Raw genomic sequence first — 20,674 nt, forward strand, 5'->3', positions numbered from 1 at the left:
GCCCTTAGAGCCTGGTCGCTGTACCTATGGATTCTATGGTATCTGTCTATTGTATAGCTGACAAGGCTCTGTCCACTTTTTTTTTACAAATAGGTGTCCCCAATAGAAAGGCATGTCTAAGACTTTAGCTTATAGCTCAAATCCATACTCCCCCTCCGCTCCCCCTGTATTTCATGTCATAGCACTTACACATTCTGAATTGCCATAAGGCCTAGTAAGATTGTTTTTTGTTCGCTTTTGTTAGTCTCCTCGCCTATGCTCGGCCCATACCCTCACTACCCTCCTTCCCCTCAGCCCCTGAATGTATGTCTTAGCTCTTGCATATTCTGAAATTCAGCAAGGCCTAGTTGGATCGCTTTTTGTTTGTTTTAGTGTCACTATTTTAATCTTTTTCCATGTCCCTGATCCCCTCTTTACCCTTTAGCACTTGCACATTCTGAATGTCTCAAGGTCTAGTAAGAATGTTTGTTGTATTGACTTCCTCTTGTTCCCCCCCCCACCCCTTGCCTTGAAACAATTCAGTATAGGCGCATTACAAATAACCAATAAATACAAATAAATAGAGGTGGGGCCTTTTTAACAACTCAGTCATCTGCAGACCGTCCCATTAGTCATCTCCTTAGACAAGGACTCTGCATGTTCAATTCAATGTTAATAGCATGGTTAGATGCCCCATCAAACTCCTTAAGGAGGCTCTGTATCAGCTGCATTCTGTCATCTGGAAGAAATGCTAGTAGTCGGTAGACCATCTTAACGTTTCCTTATCATACCAGTAGAGGGCCATCAGTGAATATGCTTCCTTCACTCTGGTCACCCACGTGTCAGATCAGAACCTTCTTGCCCAAGACGCCCAGCTTTCCCTCTGTCAAGATGCACAACGCACTGAGCAGATGGAACAATGAAACAGCTTTTAGCTACCATGTGGATGACAGATCCAGGGTCTAACTAGCCCATCAGGCAGTTTGGTTCATTCCAAGAACTGTGTTGCTGTCAACAGTGCCAATGTCAACGGTGCAGCGGATATCAATGAGACCAGAAACAGGGAAGTCGATTCAACAAAATGCCAGGGGAAGTGACATCAAAAACCTGATGACATTACCGGAAGTGATATCACTTGACCTTTGACCCAAATGGCATCAGTTCCTCTTTAACCCTGGTGACATTACTCAAAGTGGTTCGCTTGCAGGTGTAAAAACAAAAAGTACATAAACGTAAACATTTTAAAATGCCAAATACATACCGATTAGATACCAACCACATTTTAACAAGACTGCTGCCTTCATATGCCATGGAAGTGGTCATGATTTGATAGGGTTAGACCAATAGTACAACATTGGCCGAGGCAATATTGGTTCCACCATCGGGCTCTCCATTTGAAGATTTGAATATATCTTTAAGCAATAATTAAAACAAAGCATTGAGCATATTTGGGGAGTGCTGTGGCCTGATTCTTGCTGAAATGAACTCAGACAAACTTACATTGATGGAAAGCCCGGTGAAGATGTACAACAAAATGAAAATTGTAAAATGGTGAAAGCAATACAGAGAATGTCATTGTATAAACTACAAAGGGAGCTAAGCACACCTGAGGAAATATAAGGAGATGCAGTCCTCTGTGACAAGATTCTGAGGGCCAAAATATCGTTACATTTATATGCGCTTTCATCTTAATTTACAAGGCTCCCTACAAAAGGTGGGGTCCCACAAGAGGGATCCCTTGACAAGAAATAAATTGTCGGCTCTATAAAAAGCCGGGGGAGGCAGAAATTGTGACCCCATATTGACGTCCCTGACCCGAAGTAGCTTACGTTGTTGATGAATGAGGAGATACTGACGTTGACAGGATACTCACTGACAGGTCCTCCGCTAACTGTTGTTTTGACAACATATTCAGTCTCTTGGTGTCGGGCGTTGATGCCGGCTTTGTGTAGAGAAGGCGGGTGTGGGCAAAGCAGTCGTAAATAGGTTTCTTGCTGATTGGTTGATCATCTTGCACATTGCCACTCAATTTGGTGACTGAGCCCACTGGTGGATGTTCAGAGAACACTGGTCTCATACATGGTGTAGCTGTCAATGGCTGTCTTGATGATGGTGGATGGCCAAAAGGAATGCATGCTCGTGCCTGGGCGAGTATAATGCTCTTAGCCCTCTTCATCTTCCTCGAGGGTGGGGAATTCTTTTGTCTGACAAGTCCTTTTAAGGCAGATGTCCTCTTTAAGAGGCTTTTCTTATCATGAAGGCCAAGTCTGAGCTGTTGGTGGATTCGGTTTCAGACCCTGAATAGTCCCCATCATTTAAGCAACGAATTAAGTGCATATGCATATCCCTCGGTCATGCAATTGAAAGACTACATAGCACAGTCCTTCGCCCTCATCATACAGAGGAGGATGTTGAAACAGACATTAGCACCTGGCAGGGGGGAGCCAGTCAATCAGGTCGCTATGAACGCGGGGTTAAACCGCCAGTATAAGCCCGCATTACAGGCTACCTAACGTCCAGCTCCCTCCGCTGCCATCTTCCCCACACCTTCTGGCCCCGTTTGTTTTTCTTTACTATGCAACCCATACTTCACTTATTTCGGCAGCCGCACCTTCCTCTCAGCTTCTCACTGCCGGCAAAGGAAAGAGAAGAGGGGTTTCGTACAGAGCCCCGCCTTCCCTTCACATGGTGGCCATCTTGGAAAAGGATTTTCCTTCCTACAGCAGGAAAATCCCTTTTTTTTTAGCACCCCGGATTACCGTTTTGGTAACCCGGGGTGCTAATGGCCTTCATCCTCCGTTTCAGAAGCTTTGCTCAGGCCGATAACTTGGGCTGCTTGGCCGTTATCCCATGTTCCAGGCCCTGGAAAGGGGGCTGAACGCCACAATATTTTATTTTCTCTTATGAGCACTGACCCTGCAGATGTAATGGGCAGAGCAGCACCGAAGCTATAATTAGCGAGATGATACGGTACAGTCCATTTGGATGTGTTGCTTGAGGTCAGACTCTGCAATGAACATAGAAATGTCCAGGGGCATGTTATAAGCCAAACATCAGGGCAAGGTATTCTCACCTGAGAACCGGAATAGGGGTCATGTGGGCTCTTGTCAACAGATCGTAGCTTGTTACATATGATGGAGTGATCCGCTGCGTGCAGTTATGGTGTCATGTGGATAAGCAGAGCAGAATTGTTGAGGCATAGCAAGGTGCCGTTAAGTCATACCCCTCAAGGTTGCAGGCTGTTCTGTTAGGAAGCTTATTGTTAATGTAACTGATTAAATGTATTTTATTATTTTTCTGATCAGCCTGCATTGTGTAAAAGTATATAAAACCCCAGTACAAACTGTGTCCAGGAAACACATTTTTCAGACAGGATATTCTGCCAGTTTCTTTGAGAATTTCTCTGCAGCTGTATAGACATAGAATAGTGTTACTGCTGCCTTGGTTATGGTACTGGATTTATGGCACAGGTTTTCAGAAGGACTATGAGATAAGGGTGTTTGAGGCTTATCCTCCAGGAATATTCTTTTGAAACCATAAGTCTTGCAAGGTTCAACAGGGAGTTTTGGGGTTTTCCTTGATCAGAAGGCTCACACATGGTTAAGGAAGAAGAGGAAAATAGAGAATGGTTAATATGGGTCATTACCTACAGGGTTTCCTAGAGGGCAAGGAATCATGACGGGGCTCTATCGCTCCCTAAAAGGGGCTACCGCTGGAAGCAAACCACTCGAAGCCACTCAAGCTTCCTTTTACTTTACGTTAAATCTATACCGAGGATTCCCAACCTCATAACAATCTTATGCTGCAGAATTGTCTTAGTCCCCATTTCTTGGAAATATAAAATATGTGACAGTAGAATGTTTTTATTTTGCGCACTAATTATCAGAAATATGAATGGTGGTTTAGGGAAGAATCCCCCATTCACTGATTGTGCGTCAAACCACAAACCTGAAGAGGGAATCTGTAACATCGGCATGTAGCCTATAGAAGGGACATAGGTTAGGGAGGCCTATGTTCGATGTTACACAGCCTGCTGGTGCTAAAACTGGAGACATGATCGATACTAAAATTATATTGATCTGAGAGATTTAGCTATAATTGTAACTAATATGTTCACTGAGTTTGGAGGCAATGAATAATGCAATTTAAAAAAAACTCACCATGTGGCATGTAGGGCCCGCTGCCATCTGTTGGCAGATGAGGGGGAATATAGCCAGGTTGTGGGTTTGCTTCGTAAGGTGGTGGTCCAAATTCTGGAGGCATCATAGGCGTTCCCTGGGGCTGAGTCATTGCAGGGGAGAGCATCCCTGAAATATTGAGAGGAAACACAATGAGAAACAATGATGCACACCTCGCAAAAGCCTGACAACACGGAGACATCAGCTTATGGCTCCGGAAACAAACTCTTTCAGAATACTCAAAAACGACAGCTGCCATTCATAGACCAATTTCCGAAAGGGTCAGTTAGGCAAACCTATACAAGGCTCTAAACAATATGTTGCCCCTTTCAGTACTGCTAGTACATAAATATATGAGCAAAGAAGTGGCCATATTTTTCCCTTATGCCATATATGTTCATCCTAAATTGAGGGGTAGTCATGCACATCCTCTAAACCCCCCATAAGTATTTTCGTTCATTCTGAGAGTGTCACTTGGAAGGTTAGCCTCTATTGTAAAAATAACAACTAGGCAGATAAAGTGTCATTATACACCTTCTGGAAATCACAGAGCAGCCTAGGTGAGGGATCATTCTCTGAAGCCGGAACATACAGGGAGATCAGAGGGAGGCAAAGATGGATGCCTGCTATATGCAATTAGAACGCCTGCCTGAGATCAAGGAGCAGTCAACCACCTCTGTGGCCATCCGGGACAATCTGATCTCCAGCCACTCCCTTGGAGCTCTCCTAGACTGCTTAAAGGCCATCAAGTCCAGGAAGAACCTCAACAAGCTTGTTCTGAATGGTAACTTGTCATTACATCGCCAGGCTTTTTTTTCCACAGAGTTCTATGCCCAAAATGTTCGGCTGAAAAACTAGAAAAATATGGGGGGTGGGTGGTTAAGGGGATAAAAGGGGTAGAGGGTTGTGGAGAATAGGGACTAGATGACAGGCAAGGAGAGCTTGGGGTGGAACCCACACCCATATTTTAAAGTAAATTTGATGAATTTTTTTCGGTTGAAAACTTTCAGCAAAAAATTGTGAAAAAAAGAAATATATATAAGAATATAGAACTTTTCTGAATGCCAACAGAAGTTGTATCCTGCTAGTCGGAACACCCTTCTCATTGACCTTTTATTTGGACTTCTGAAGCATACGCTTCATCAGCTAAAGTCATATCTATCTGAAAGGCTGCAGTACAATTTGAAAAAAACTCTTCATGCCTAGGTGAACAACGTAGGCAAATCCTGCAAATACCACCTCAATATTGCACAGAACATATCCCTCATACAAACCATCATACTCCCCAAAATGAACTATGCTAAAGCATTCTAAATTAGCATCCCTCAATTTATGAGTGACAAACTTCAAATTGCACAGAATGTAGCCTTTAAATAAAAGCTAAACGGCCAGATCATTAAAGCAAATCTAATGGCTCCCAGTTTTCAAGTTCCATCTCTTTCGACTGCGGGGAGCAAATGTCTGGATGGGGCTGCCCATTCACAGTACGAGACCTTAAATTTGCAACATCCTGTGTGCCCAACCTCCGTCAAGAGGAAGCACTCTGGAGGAAGAAACGGTCTAAGATGGGGCCTCATTACAAGTTTGCCGATCCGGAAACAAGGGTGCCAGTAAGCTCACCGCCACCCTTGTTTCCGTACCGGAAACTACTAGTTTGCCTGCCGGGGCCGCTGCACCCGTCAGGTCTGACCCTGCCGGGCGCTGCGGCCTTGGCAGGTGGACTCTTGACGGAAGCGCCGGCACCGTTAGAAATGGTGCCGGCGCTTCCTAGTCCCCATTCCTATAGAGTCCTGGGACTCTATGGGAATGTGGACTACCATTTTACCGGCGCCCGACTTCCCGGGCCGCCAGACTTGTAATGTCCGGTGGCACCAGGAAGTCAGGTGCCAGTAAAATATTACATGTCTGACGGCAACACGCCGGTAGCACAAGCAGGGCTACCGCCGGAACTCGTAATGAGGCCCATATGTGTTACAACTAAGCAAACAAATACCTGCATGAGGAGGTCCATTTTTGTCTTCTAATAAAGGTGCAGATGGCCCACCAGGGTATGGTGGAGGTGGATCACGATCACTGGACATGATTTTCTTTCTTTTGACGACTGTCTGCAAATGAAGAAATAAGGGTTACAAACAGGCGCAGGTGCTTTGGCAGCGATTCACTTCCATTTCTGAGTCTGGAACTAGCACAGCTTCCCTGCATGCGGTTTCGAGAGCCGTTTCAGCAAGTTCTTAACCACCGTTTCTAGGATAAGGACTATGAAGTAGGCACCCAAGGACATATAGGCATGGATTGCAACATGAAAGAACATGTAATTAATGACACATGACTATTTTTATCCCTTATTATGCAAACAAGCAAATTAACAGCAAAGGCTTTTGCATAAACAAAACCTTCACAATTCCATGAAGGGTAAAGTCAAAGTAATCTCCTGCATTAAACCACATTAATCCAGAGTGGAGTAGCTTCATGCAGCTCAGGAGCGATGTGGAGACACTGGTTGCCACCTACCTGAAAAAACTAGAAATGCTGGATGTGCCTTTCAGAGGAATTAAACCAATGGGCAAAACGGAAATGTATTCACCATTTTAGTGCTGCTTGGGAATCTTTGCCATTCATTTAAAAAATAGAAATACTCTGTTATGTGGCAAGAAACATAATTGCTTTAAGAGGTCATATTTGTTTCCATTTCGATATTTAGGACCAAGAACGAACTCTATGACCCTCTATATAAGTTTGTCAGTAAGGAAATAAGGTGCCGGTAACAATGTTCCGGCACCTTTCCTGGACAGGCAAACTACAAGTCTGCTGGTAGGGACAGAGAACTACCGGCAGGCCTGACCTGCCGGTAGTTCAAACCCCTACCAAAGGATTTTGTTCACTGAAGCACCGGCACCATTAACGATGCCGGTGCTGGAGTGTTCCCATTCCCGTGGAGTCTTATGGGACTCCACGGGAATGGGAACTTACTGTTCCTCCGCTACCCGTAATATCCCGGTATTACCAGGATATCGGGCAGCGGAACAGTAAGCCGAGGTTGCCAGAAGCCAGAGGCGTACCGGCAACCTCATAAGCCGCCACAAAGGGACTGCTTAAGAATCTTCCTTTCCTCCAAACACTGGCACAAGTGAATGCTTTGTTTATGGCTTCCCTCAAGCTACCCTTCCGATATGGTGACCACAAGGGTCTGTAATTAGGTATAGAATACCTGGTTGGCGATTATGAATGACTTTAAGATTTAATATGTGGGTTTCATTTCAGAGCAGGGAACTGCATAGAGTGTAATTTCATTTTATTTATGTCCAGAAGACTGAGATTTGGCTACATGCGGATGTCTTTCACACTTCTGTCCCTTGTGCTCATGGCAATGTATTGCGAATCGTTATGTTGCACGTCCTGATGCTTCTTTTTGGCTTGCAGATGCCCCTCTATACTTTCATCTTCTCCCGTCCTCTCTTTATGCCTACCTGGTATCCGCAAACCACATAAAGAGAACAGCTGGTTCCATCACCAGACTGCTAGCCCCCACAATCTTCCACATTCCATCTTATTGAGAATGGCCAATGCATCAAAAGGGAGCTTCAATTTCAAATCAGGAAAATGATACAGTTGGACAGGGCAGACAGATGGTGTTGGGGCTGAGTGCCTCACACAACCCTTTACTTCTCTTCCACTTTCTCATCAATATGTCTTCATAATCAGTTCCAAGTCTTTATTCCAGTATATTAGATTGCTGGTGGAAAAAGCACATGCTGGGCTATTTCAGTTTACCACCCCATACAGGGGTTAACAAGAAAGTGTATAGATGGTGGGGAGTTGAAGGGAGGTAAAGAGGTGTCCTCCTATAAAAAATAAATGTGAACAAGACAAATGGCATTCCAAATACAGCAAATGAACATAGACTTGTTATAGTCATATAGTCTGAGCTTTAAATTCAGTAGATCCTATTACTGTTAGTCAGCGGAAGGACAGGTATTTGTTCAGGGCTGAGGTTGCTTGAGGTTCCACAAACTTCCACCTTCACAAGGCTGCTAAATAATCTGCATCAAATATGCACCAACATCCAGCAGCTAAACATTCCAGGATGGATCAGAATCTGACGAAACACGCAAAGCAGCCGAAAATCATATATGAATTGCTTTCCTGGCTAGAGTGCCCCAATGCTTAGGCCAGTGCCACCCCACTTCTAGTTGTCGATAGTTTCTTAAAAGGTAAATCTAAAAATGTAGCCTTAGGGCCTCATCACGAGTTGGTGATATCCCGACGGTAATACCGCTGGGATACCCCCTAACACTAATAGCACTACCGCAACTCAATCCAACGCAATTTTTGCTGGATCATGAGTTGCTGGGGGGCGGTAAATCCCTATTGGGTCCATAGGACCCAATGCGGTTGGGGAGCTCTATTATCGCTGGCAAAAATAGTCATATCTCCAGCAAAAAGCTGGAGGTAAAAATGCCATTTTCTGCCCAACTCGTGATTTGGCCACCAGATACCAGAAACGAACCCGGGTCCCGAGCTCCAACTAGCTGGTACCTTTTCTGCCGAGAAAAGTACAGACGGGGGTGTGAGGGGGTGGGGGGGAGAACAGACGCTACCTACTTGTGGAGGCCAGTGAAGCCTAGGACTTGGTTTGTAGGTGTACCGAAACTGACACAGGTACAAGAAACAGAGAGAATAGGACTGACTTACAATCCTGCTAAAACAAAATGAAAGAATTATGAACACTGTATATCAAGGCTGGGATAGCTACCAAAAACCAGAGAAATTGAGAGAAGCGAACGGGAACATGCCATATGAAGAACGGAGTGAAATAGATATGCATGCTCTATTTTAAACCTGGAAAACGGACACAAGTCTAATAAGGACAAACATATGTCCTAAGCGGAACAGAACAAAGGAAAGGTTAATGTTCTGCAGTACAGCTCGTAAAGTGGATGAGGACACGAAAAAAACTGCAATACACAATTGGGCAGACACCCCAAGTTAAACATTGCGATTAATAAGCAAGTCACCTAACAAAAAGCCACAGTCCCAGTGCCACAAAGGTGGAAGATGGAGAAGTGTCTTTCGCTTTTTCCTGGAGGGATTTGGACATTTGAAATAAATAAGAAAAACTGTTTTCGTTTTCAAGGGGAGAGTGAAACCATACAGAAGATGATTATAATTTACCCAAGGACTCCACACGGAGATTGTGAACACTATACCGTTATGTTCTAAAGGAACGTTGAGACTGAGGGCAAGTCCATTACATGTTGGGCCAGTCAGAACCCCATACCGAGGCTAGTGTGCAAGCCTCCCTTTTTCCTTTTAGCTAGGTGTTTTCTGAAGTGGTAGGGCCAGTTAGTTGGTTAGGCTTCAAACAGAAGACTTTATTTTGGACTGGACATGCACCCTTCACTTTAGTTTTGCCAGGTAGGGAACTTCCCTCATAGAGATAGGGATAGTGAAGCGTTTTGTTATTTAAATAAACATCTTTATCCCAATGTAGCCACAGCCCTTATTCTGGTTCACCACACAACCCATCTCCTTAACCACATCATTGTATACGTCAATCTGACAAGTTCATTTCTCTCATCTCATTGTGTTCAACATGAAGTGCAAGGTTTAAAATTGATTGGTGCTATTTGCCTCCAGGTTATAGCCAGTTGCTCTGTTTGAAACAAACAGATAACAGGAGCTACTTTTACTCCTAAGGCAAACTGGTGCCAAATAAAAATAGTAATGTAACATTAGCTCTGTGTGCTTAGAAAGGTGTACACGGTTGGGGGCGTGACCAAGTGGCAGAGCATGAAGTCGTGCTTGCTGTGAGCTCCGTACAAACCCGGACCGAAATATCCTCACTTAACGGTGCTGCCTGACTCCAAAACGGAGCGAAGCATGAGCGGGGACCTATGTGGATAAGGGGGTCATCTTCGCGCCAGTCTCTGACCCGGTGTGGCCACTCTATTTTGAACACGTTGATGGCACGGTCATCGGCCAAGATGGCGGCAAATGGGCGTTGCATCGCAGGCACATCCGTGTAGAGGTCTGTCTACCGCCACGAGGGTGAAGAGCAAGAGGAACATTAGGGCTCGGAGGTGGCCTCAGGATGGAGCGGAGGAGTGGGGTCCCCTGGACTGAAGCCTCAACCAGAGGAAAGCAAAGGACCGACCAAGACATGGCCGCAGAGCAGAAAGGGAGGCATGCTTGGAGTGACACAGAGCCAAGGGAGCAGCAGGGCTGGTGCAGAGAGTCCCAGCTGGAGTGCCCGATCCAGGTAAATGGTGGTGAAATAGCCTGGAGAGTGGAGGGTGAAAGCCAGAGTCCCGAGAGGCGAACCCACAGTAAAACGGTCGAGAAGCCGATATAAATCATCCTCAGAACAGACACGGAGGTGCACTAGCAGCCACGGCCTATGCGTAAGGTCCACCGACTCACATGGCTGACAACACGTTAGTGCAGGAAAGCAGCAACGATTCTCATCACAAGAAGACTGTGGCAACAGCGCAGGACCAATAGATGTGCATGACACACCATAGTATCCGGTCGATAGCACAGCGAGTAGAGCTCTTGCTTTGACATCTTTGCAGAGCCTGCTGACGCAGGTTTGAATCCTGGCAGGGCCAAACTCAGCCTTTAATCCTTCCGAAGTCGATAAATGAGCACCTGTGGGTAATAAGCAGCGCTCGGATACCTGAGGGTTCGTAGCGCTATATAAATGCTAAATTATTATTATTATTATAGTTGGGAGCTGTGGCACTGATGCTCTTGCGGCTTGGCTTGCCCTGGCACCGGGATGTCAAGAAATGTCCACATCCTCAAAGAACCCAAAGCAATGTGATATAAAAAATCTCCTACAGGCTCAACGCACGATGCCGAAACAACAACACATAGTGGAAGCACATGTTTATGCAGACTAAACTGTTCAACACCTAGAGGGTCTGGCCATGAAGGAAGACCTGAGACTCCTCTTGAAAGTGCTGAAAGAGGACCTCAAAGAGGGTGTTAAGAGCAGCTCAGAAGGTCTGGTGAAATCAATACCGGAGCTCAACAAGCACATCTTAGCGACAGAGGCATTTGGGTGAAGTTGACACTGCCCTTTGCGAGCAAGCCAATGTCAAGTCTGTAACAATGCAACGGGTCGAGGCCCTTGAAGAGAAAGTGGAATTCCTTATTACATGCCAGGAAGATGCAGAGAACCACTCAAGACGTAACGTTTGCTTAAGGGGGATACCGATACAGATCCAACATCAGGACTGGAGGTGTACGTTCAGGCTCTTTTTCGCAAGATCTTGAACACTCCGCAAGACAACAACATGAGGTTGGACAGAACATACAGGTTATACAACTAATTTCAATAGAAGAGACTTCTTCTCCCGGATGAGTTAACGAGAGTCCACTTCTTCCAAACTAATGAGGAAATCATGAACGGTGCGAGGGCACAAGGCTCCATAAGGTTCTGCAATGCCACAATTCAGACATTCTAGGACCTTTCTCGCACAACGTTGGCCAAGAGACGTTGACTGAATGTGGTTACTGCATGGCTCCGGAACAATATCAGATATAGATGGGGTCACCCTTGTAAACAATTCTCCAAGTTTGAGAATCGCCAGTATGGCAAAGTCACTGAAGCCAAAGCTGAGGAGTTGATGCGAAAGAACCAAAGTGCTAGTGAACCATGGAAGAACAGAGGGGAGAGTCCACACGAGGAAAGTCAGCCGAGGGGAAAAGAGGCCCGAAGAAGCAAGCAGCGATGGAGGCCCTTCCAGAAATGTCACCTGAATAGAATCATGAGGGAGGGGGTAAAAAAGAAAAGAAAATACTCTGCTCTTGTGACAGGGGTTGACCCTGCTGTACAATTATGTCGGTTTGCTTTGCACCCACTTCAGTGGGCAATAGACATAATGTTGTCGCATTGGGAGGGGGTGGGAGCAAATGGCCCTGGGGTAGTTTGAGATTACAAACCTGAAAGGTGGTGGAGGGCATCATGAAATTGCAAACCTGATAGGCGGTGGAGGGCACCACGTGCTGACCAGTCACAGGTGGGTGGTCTAGCAGGGATGGTACCTCACTACATGGTTAACCAATCTGATTTTGTTTTAAGTCTATTTTGTTCTTTAAGGAGCATTGATAGTTTTGAGTTTACTACTTTATTTCAGTGCCTAATGCATTTCCTTGGGGTGGGGGAGGGACAGGGAAGTGGACTCACAGAGTACTCTAATGATCGCCCCTCTGGGTGATGAACCTAAGGGCCTGAGAATTTTGACCCTTAATGTCAGGGGTCTTAATTCACCGATTAAGCGCAAAGCGCTACTTCTGAGGCACCAAACATTGAAGGCTGTAACGCTCACCTGGTATCCACGGGGATGTCACTCAGCCTGTTCTGACCTCTTACGACCTCAAACCCTTCCCTGGAGTCTACTCGACTGGAAAACTAGCCTGAAACACAGGATTGGTAGAGTTTAACTCCCTATTGTCTCTGTGTGCTTGAACCCCTTCTTCCCCGGGGTCCAACCCTTCCCTTTGATCCACAGCTCACCTTGTTTTCTTGGAAAGTGTGATCTCCGTCCTGCTTTCAGAGCAGGGGTGCATTGATTGATGCGGGCTCGTTGCTGCCTAGTTACTTCACTGGCAAGAGTCCGACAGGTAAGTATAACAAGTCTTTTGAACAGTTCTCTAACTTCGTTCCTTTCCTTCCTTAGAAGATGGCCGGCATCCGGGGATGGCGACGTGCTGCTGAGATGAGTAGTGCTGAAGGTGAGTGAGAGCGCGATGCGACCCTTTCGTATTTGTATTGAACTGAGTTCTTTTTCTGTGTCTTTTAGGTGCTGCGACGTTTTCAGCGTGGATGCCGGTTATGAAGAAGAAATGCAGTGAGTGAGCGTGGTATGCAGCGCCTCTAGATGTTTCCACGCTAACCTGGAATGTCTTTTCCCTCTTGCAGATGGATGAGAAGTTCCGGAGACAGAGTTCCCCCAGAGCGGTTGGGTTCAGGTAAGCATTTGAAGCTCGTACAGTCTTTAAAAATAAGCAAAGATTTGCTGAATGCTTAATAATGCCTTTTTTCTGTTCTTTTCCCTTTTCCTTAGGAAGCAGCGTGCCAGGATGGGATGGGAATGACACCGCCGAAGATGCCCGCAGAACAGAAGAAGGGATGAATGATGGGCAGAAGCACTGCAAGGTAAGGCTGTTCCTAACGGTGTTCTTGTTCTTGCAGGAGCTGAGTGCAGAAGAAAGATGCAGGCCTGCTGGAGACCGATCCTAACACGGTGAGTGTCACGCTGCAGGTGCAGAAAACACAAAGCAGGTTTCTCAGCCTGGGCGTGGCTTAAATAGTCTCTGAGTATCCCAGGTGTCTCTGGGCTGAACCACACTCAAAAGACTAGACTGCACATGCAGTTCTGGGAACCGAAATATGTGGGGGCATCCATCTTGTCCCCATCAATGCACTACAAGTCCAATCCCCAATGTTATCCTATGGGAGTGAGTGAGTCTGGTGCCACAAGCGCCAAGTCTGACTGCAAGTGGGTCTTTGGAGGGATGGAGAGGCCCTTGAGGGAGGGCCATGCAGGTGATCGTGGCCTGGCTCCAGCCTGACATCTTAGAGGGCTGGAGACATGAGGGGCAGGAATCATGACAAAGGCTTCCATTGCTTTTCTCCAGGAAACGCATGTACTCCCGGGGGATAAAAAGAGGCTTCTCAATAAGCAATTTAATGTCCAATATTTTGCATCATCCGGGACCAAGAAAAGAGGTGTGGCCATTCTGTTCACGAGGTGTACTCCCTTACAGAAGTTTGCAGTTAGGAGAGACCAAGAGGATAGGGTATTGATGATCAAGGGGACTTTATGGGGTCGCACCTACACACTTATATATCTCTTCATGCACTGAATGATAACCAAGATGTGTTTTTCAGGGACTTAATCCCCAAAATTGGTCAGTTCTGTGAGTGGGAGATCATTATGAGCGGAGACTTCAATTGCGTCTTTGACCCTCTCATGGACAAGATACTAGCTTAGTCACGGGCAGATGGACAGAATGTTCAAGTAATTGTCAAAATGCTTAGACTTTTCCTGGATTGAGGCCTTTAGGTTCTTCCAAGGGGAGAAGGATTATACTCACTATTCGGCAGTACACCAGGGATATTCTAGAATAGATGTGCTGGTGATCTCCACCACATTAATTCCCAAAATGATGATTGAGATAGAACAAAGAAATCTGTTTGATTATGCCTCGTGATAATTGATTTGGATCCCTCATCTCCCCCACCCTTTTTTGTGAAGACCTTGGCATCTTAACGATCTGATCCTGCAAGACACAGCGGTCACACTCCACATTAAAGAAACTATGGAAAGATTCTTTGAAGAAAAAGGTAACGGGGAAGTAAATGAGGCAACACAACGGGATGCAGCAAAGGCTGCTATCAGGGATTAATTCAAAGTTAAAACAGCAGCATTCACTAGCGTGGGGCTAAGGGAAACTGAACACAAACACAGGCAATCCCTGAAGAGTATGAGAGCACTCAAACTAGCCAACTAGAGACTCACTTAATGGATCGAGTAGCCACAGCCCTTCTTTACATCAAACAATTATTACTCCAAAGGGAACAAGATACTTGCTGCCAAACTTAGGAACATTACTGCACGCTCCCACATCAAGTGTCTGAAGGATGCCCAGGGAAAAGGGTACTGGCGGACGAAGATAGACTATCCATCATGGGAAAGTTCTATCAATCCCTGGTATCTGAAATTCCTCTGGATCGTGAAAGAAAAGAGGCCTTCTTGTCATCTGTTCAACTTCTTCGGGTCCCCGGTTGATGAGGATAGATTGAAACAGCCTATCACGCTTGAAGAGGTAAAGCTGGCCATTAAATAGCTCCCAGGGGGGAAACTCCTAGATCTGATGCATTCTCCAACCTATTCCACAAAAGGTTCTGTTCACAGCGTGCGCCACACCTCAATAAACTGTTTATCATATACAATCTATTTACCAAAACTGGATAAAGACTCAGAGTAATGCGCATCGTATCTAATCAATGGGGATGCTAACATGTAAGCAAAGATCTTAGCCACCAGATTGATGTCAGAGTTGCCAGAGTTGATTAATCGTGCGTCGGAGAACCCACAATAATATTAGAAGGGTGATAAATGCAGACTCGCGACTGCGTTGCAGATTTACAGTCCTGGCGATGGACGCACACAAGGTGTTTGATAGCATGAACTGGATATACTTGGTACGCACAATGCAAACATTTGTCTTGGCCCGAATTGTTTGCGACTGGTGATGGTGAGCTTTCAAATCCGATGACCAGGCTGAGGATCAATGGCTTATGTTCAGACCCAATTCTACTACAAAGAAGCACAAGTCAAGGCTTCCAACTGTCACCCCTGATCTTCGCTCTGGCAATGGAGCCCTTGGCTCAATCCATTCATATTAACGGAAAGATTAAAGGGGTCACCATCGATGGCACGACTTGCAAATTGGCAGTTTATGCTGATAATTTGATAGTATTCTCTGGGGGAAGTTAGATCTTCGATCCCAACCCTAGCTGAGACACACACTTTGAAGAAATTTCAGCCTTCAAGATTAATATGACTAAATTCGCAGCACTGAACATTTCGGAAGCACCGGAGCAAATCGACATATTACGCAATGTATTCCCACTTAAGTGGTCGGAATCATCTGTGGAATACTTGGGGATCCGGAATCACAGTAAATATGAGGTCTTGTATCAAGAAAATATCCATGTGTTATGAGCAAAGGCTCAATACCTATTGGAGGAATGGAATCTTCAGAAAACATCATTGCTAGCGAAGATAGTGGTGCTAAAAGTGGCATTGGTCCCAAAACATCTCTATGTATTTCAGGCATTAGAGGTACCGATAGCACCCAAGGAGGTGAAACAAATGCAAGCAGCAATATTTAAATACATTTGGGCTAAGAGGCTACCCAGAGTCCCGTGAACGATTTTGCAGAGGGTGACCGTTCAATGGGAGTTGGAGTGTCATATATAGACGGATACCTCTTAGCGGCACAAACTAGTCATATCCTGGACTGGCCAGGGTCACAAGAGTCCAAGAAATCGAAGGAGTTAGAACAAGAGGAGTGTTTCCTACCCTTATCACACCTACCGTTTATGTCCCCTACAGGGAGACTGAAAAGGCGTGGGGAATCTATTGCCCACCACCGATGCACACTTCAGTATTGTGATAAGGGGTGCAGATGGCTAAAGTTACCACCGGGACTAGGCCCCCTATTCCAGCCAACTATGAACCTGGAAATGTGTAAAATTATCCCAGGTCTGAATAAAGCCACTTGGGAAACACAGGATCCCTTAACTCTGGAGAAGTATATTGTATTGATGGTTCCCTTACATTTATCTAATCCAAAGAGAAGTTTCATTTAGCTGAAGTAGAGTGATTTAGGTATGCACAAGTAAGGCACTGGGTATCACATGGGTTGTGAGAGATGCAGCCTCTAGACAGCCAAAATGGCAGCTGAAGGGACAGATAGTTAAAGAATTTTCCAATGCTATAAACTTTTGGATTGGGGGAGGGGGGTATCCCTGATTTACCCATGCATGCCTAAGTGGGAGGAGAAACTGGGAATCTCGATTCTGAATGAAACATGGGGTCAGATATGGGGGTGATCGCAACAAAAACTCTAGATGCACGAACGTAAAGGAGAGCTCATACAAGGTGTGGTGCAGATGGTACCAAACACTGCATAGACTGCACAAGATATTTCCGGAGGGTCCAACATTTGGTGGAGAGGTTCTAGGGAGATGGGCAGTGTGAGTCACATGCAGTGGCAATGTCCTGTATTGAAGGTGCTGAACCAGCGCCATGTTGTGGGGGTCAGAGCTACAACCTGCGTAAGTGAGCTGGGGGGGAACAAGGGCTCCCTAAATGGGGGTGAGGAAGACTCGGGACATACCAAGATATCAGTCATGGCATGGGAAGAGACCATATGGGGAAATGGGCGAGTGGAGATGTCCTACGTATATTAACAGCCCAAAGGGCCCACATATAATTAGCACTCAATAGAGATGGCCTATCCTCATTGTAACACAACTAACAGGGAAAATCCCCCATGCCCGGGAAATCCAGCTTCAAGCACATAAGCCTTCCACGGGCGACGATGGCGGGGGAGCAGAGCTCACGCAAAGCATCACTGGCAGACTGAGCCAACTGCAACCTGGGTGATGGGTGATGTCAAACAGGGCAGCAAGCCAATCCAGCGGGCACTCAGGGATCGAGGAGGTGGACCTGAGCCAGCAATTCATTCACAGGGCTCTAAATGCCGATTGGCTGGTGGGTATGGGAAAGGAAGCCGAGTGGAGTGGCGTTCCTGGAGGAACCAATCAAGCAGTACGTTTTGTGTCCCTGGGAGGTGGCCAGCCTTCAGACTATCAACTACAAACACTGCGAAGGCCAATGTTCAGAAGGTACCGTGTGACTGTCTCCCATCCCACCAGAAGCAGGCTGTCTCGTGTCGCAGTCGCAAGGGTGCTGACCAATGATAGAATAATAAAGCCCCAGTGGTCAGCACCAATGTTATATCACTAATTACAAATTGTTCCAGGAAGGGGTGAGAATCGGTGTGGCGCCACACGAGAGGGATGTCTTGGGATATTGTTTATTTGGTTGCTCCAATCATGTTTCACTAGTATACACACAGCACAAAGGATATGACATAACACAACCAATGGCTGTCCTGGAAAGATGGAAAACATGCACATTCTAACTAACAGTTTCAAATGCTTGGACTATTGAACTCATCCAATAAAACTAATGTTCGCTGTGCGCCCTCTTGTCAGCTCTCATCAACCAGTGCCTGTCCACTGTCCCGTTTGATTTGTGCTTACCCAGCTGTAATAAACAGCGTTACTTCTTGTCCGCGGTGTGTGCTCCTTTTTTACTATAATTTTTATATGGTATGATCAGAGGACCCCTGTATACAGTCCGGTAATCCAAAACTACTGGAAAGAAATCCTGGCAAAGATTAAAGATATATTAAATATACAGCTACCATTGGAACCAATCGTGCTGGTCCTAAGCAGTAATGATGAGGAAGGGCTATATCCACTATCAGGGCATCGGGCATCCCTAATTACCCAACTACTGAATGCAGCCCACTTGACAATAGCACCGTTTTGGAAAGCCCCTGAAGGTTCACACATGGCCTATTGTAAGGTAAGGTATGGAAAACTATCCATGGAACAAATTTCAGCGATCTTGTCTGATACCTATACCTAGCGAAATGGGCCTCATTTATAGAGCATGTAAAAGACAGGGAACATGTATATCACAAACCCCAGCTTCTCAAAATGTGTTCTCTCCTCGGCAAAGCAAATGCTTGGAGGGGAGATGATGAGAATTTGGCTCACAATGGTCTTACAGGAAAGCTCTTTTACCTTTTACCTGCCACCTGATGCTCAGACCAATATTTGGATTTAGATAGTATTTGGATCATTTGTATGGTTATTTTTATTTTGATCTATGTTAAGCATTATAATTTGGACATGTTGCAATGATCATCCTGTTTTGATTGTTTAGAAAAATTAAAACTATATATAAAGCTTGAAAAAGAGGTGTACAAAAAGGAAAGGTTACTCATCTTAATGACTACTGCGCTCCTAGTCAATAGTCCCCCTTCGTCCATATTTGTGGTGACCAGAGCATTTAGTGCATAGCAAAAATGCCTTCAAATGGAATTGGCCCTGTATAAGAGCATGTGTGGGCACACCCCACCAGGCGCCACCCCGGCAATGCCAATAGTTCCTTTCTGTTGTTTAAGCTGTACCCGACTGATGACTAGTGTAAGAAACCTGAAGGTGTCTCACTGTCTGAACCCTGGAGATCTCTTTCTCAGATGGCCAGGGCACGGCCATCACCTTTGGATCCAGACCCCTGGGGTGGTCAAGTGCGGAAGGATCACCTGGGTGAGGGATCCTCTGGGAATGCGGGTTAGACATCCAATGGCAAGATGCAGTATCCCCACCTCCTTTTCGACATTTCCTCCACCTTTATAGGTTATTCTAAATCATGTCCCGTTAACTCCTCCCTAATTCCAACAAGTACCAACTAAGAAAGGAGGCGTGGGAGAACTTGGAGAAAGAAATTGCAATTACCATCCAGTGTATTACAACCGCACGACTATCCCCTTTCTTAGGTATGCCCCTACCCAACATTCCTTCAGTTGAAATAGAATATTGTCAAACCAGTTCAATTATGCCCCAGTACATTTCTGTGAAACCACACAAATGCATTTATTTACCACCACACTCACCCGTTTATTTGGACAAATCCCCACAGTGTTTCCCTAATTAATCAGAAAAACTACAACTCCCACCATCCCTCCACACTGGGCTTTGCTACCAACACTGAGACGAGAAAGAGGGGAGCTGAGATAATGAAGATCTCTCAAAACACCACTGAGAGACAGAAGAAAGACTATGCTACATTAAGAATGGACTGTCCCACTAATTAGCCCAGGCAAGGTCAGGCCCCCCTTTCTAACGACTCACACCTGACTCCACTTGGCACTCCGAGGAAGTATAAAAGGCAGAGAAGGAGAGCACTCTTGGAAGTGGGCTGAGGGTGCCAGGACGCCGCGAGACCTGATGAGCTCAGAGGAACCTGGAAGGCCTGAAGGAGAAGGAACTACCCAGACACTGAGCCTGACTGTGCAGGAGCGGCTGCGTTGTGGAGTGGAAGCTGTTCCTGCAGGGAGCCTAAACCAGGAGCAGCTGGGGTTACCTGGTAGCACTCACAACAAAGCTCCTCCCTTGGGCTAAACCGGTGAGCTCAGGCCTTTGGGGGGCAGGTGGCGAGGCCCTGACCCCAGGTAAATTTCCCTTAGTGCTCCGCCAGCTCCTAAATCCACAGGAATGCCGTTTTGGGGGCTGAGGAAATCTGAGAAAAATTCCAAGAACTGTATTATGGGACTGGAAGTCCAAAGACATTCTTTTGTGGTTAGATATTTTGAAGGGGAAGAAGGATCCGAGCCGGCAGAGGGAGACCCCTTGTAAACTTTAGGAAGAAGGGTCCGAATACGGCAAAGGGAGGCCCTTTGTGAACCCTGAGAGGGGTCAGAGCCCAGCAGAGGGAGACCCTTGTGAACTTTAGGAAGAAGGGTCTGAATACGGCAAAGGGAGGCCCTTTGTGAACCCTGAGAGGGGTCAGAGCCCGGCAGAGGGAGACTCTTGTGAACTTTGGGAGAGGGTCCGAACCCGGTGGAGGGAGACCCTGAAAGACTGAGCAATGCCAAGCAGCAAAGAGAAAGAAGGGCACAAAACAATCAAGTGGTCAGGCGAAGGGAAAGCGCCCAGTCGAAAGTCTCGGTAAGATGTGTTTCGAACTCTGATGCGATTGAAGAGAGAGAGAAGTAATGTTAAATGGCTTGCGCCCGACTGAAGCAAGCCAGAGAAATTGTGAAAGTTGAATATTGTAGCCTCGGTTGAGAGGAACCAAAGTGAAAGTGAACTTTGTATGAGAACTACAGATACCAGAAACTATTACAAAGTCAGGAAT

At 46.0% G+C, this 20,674-nt stretch overlaps 1 protein-coding gene across 3 annotated transcripts in view; it reads right to left on the bottom strand.

The window, feature by feature from the left end:
- The window catches only part of CDIP1 (cell death inducing p53 target 1), a 421,024-nt gene that overhangs the window by 178,213 nt on the left and 222,137 nt on the right, over window positions 1–20,674 (bottom strand). For all 3 annotated transcript variants that reach the window (XM_069647904.1, XM_069647903.1, XM_069647905.1), the window contains 2 exons: window positions 6,151–6,262; window positions 4,140–4,286 (listed from right to left, as the gene is read on the bottom strand). In XM_069647904.1, the coding sequence (XP_069504005.1) occupies window positions 4,140–4,286; window positions 6,151–6,238 (235 nt within the window). In that variant the 5' untranslated portion in view covers window positions 6,239–6,262. The remainder of the gene's footprint in view (window positions 1–4,139; window positions 4,287–6,150; window positions 6,263–20,674) is intronic.

This window comes from Ambystoma mexicanum, chromosome 2q (genome assembly GCF_040938575.1).
Source record: "Ambystoma mexicanum isolate Mex_15411 chromosome 2q, UKY_AmexF1_1, whole genome shotgun sequence".
In the NCBI taxonomy this organism is placed as follows: Eukaryota; Metazoa; Chordata; class Amphibia; order Caudata; family Ambystomatidae; genus Ambystoma; species Ambystoma mexicanum.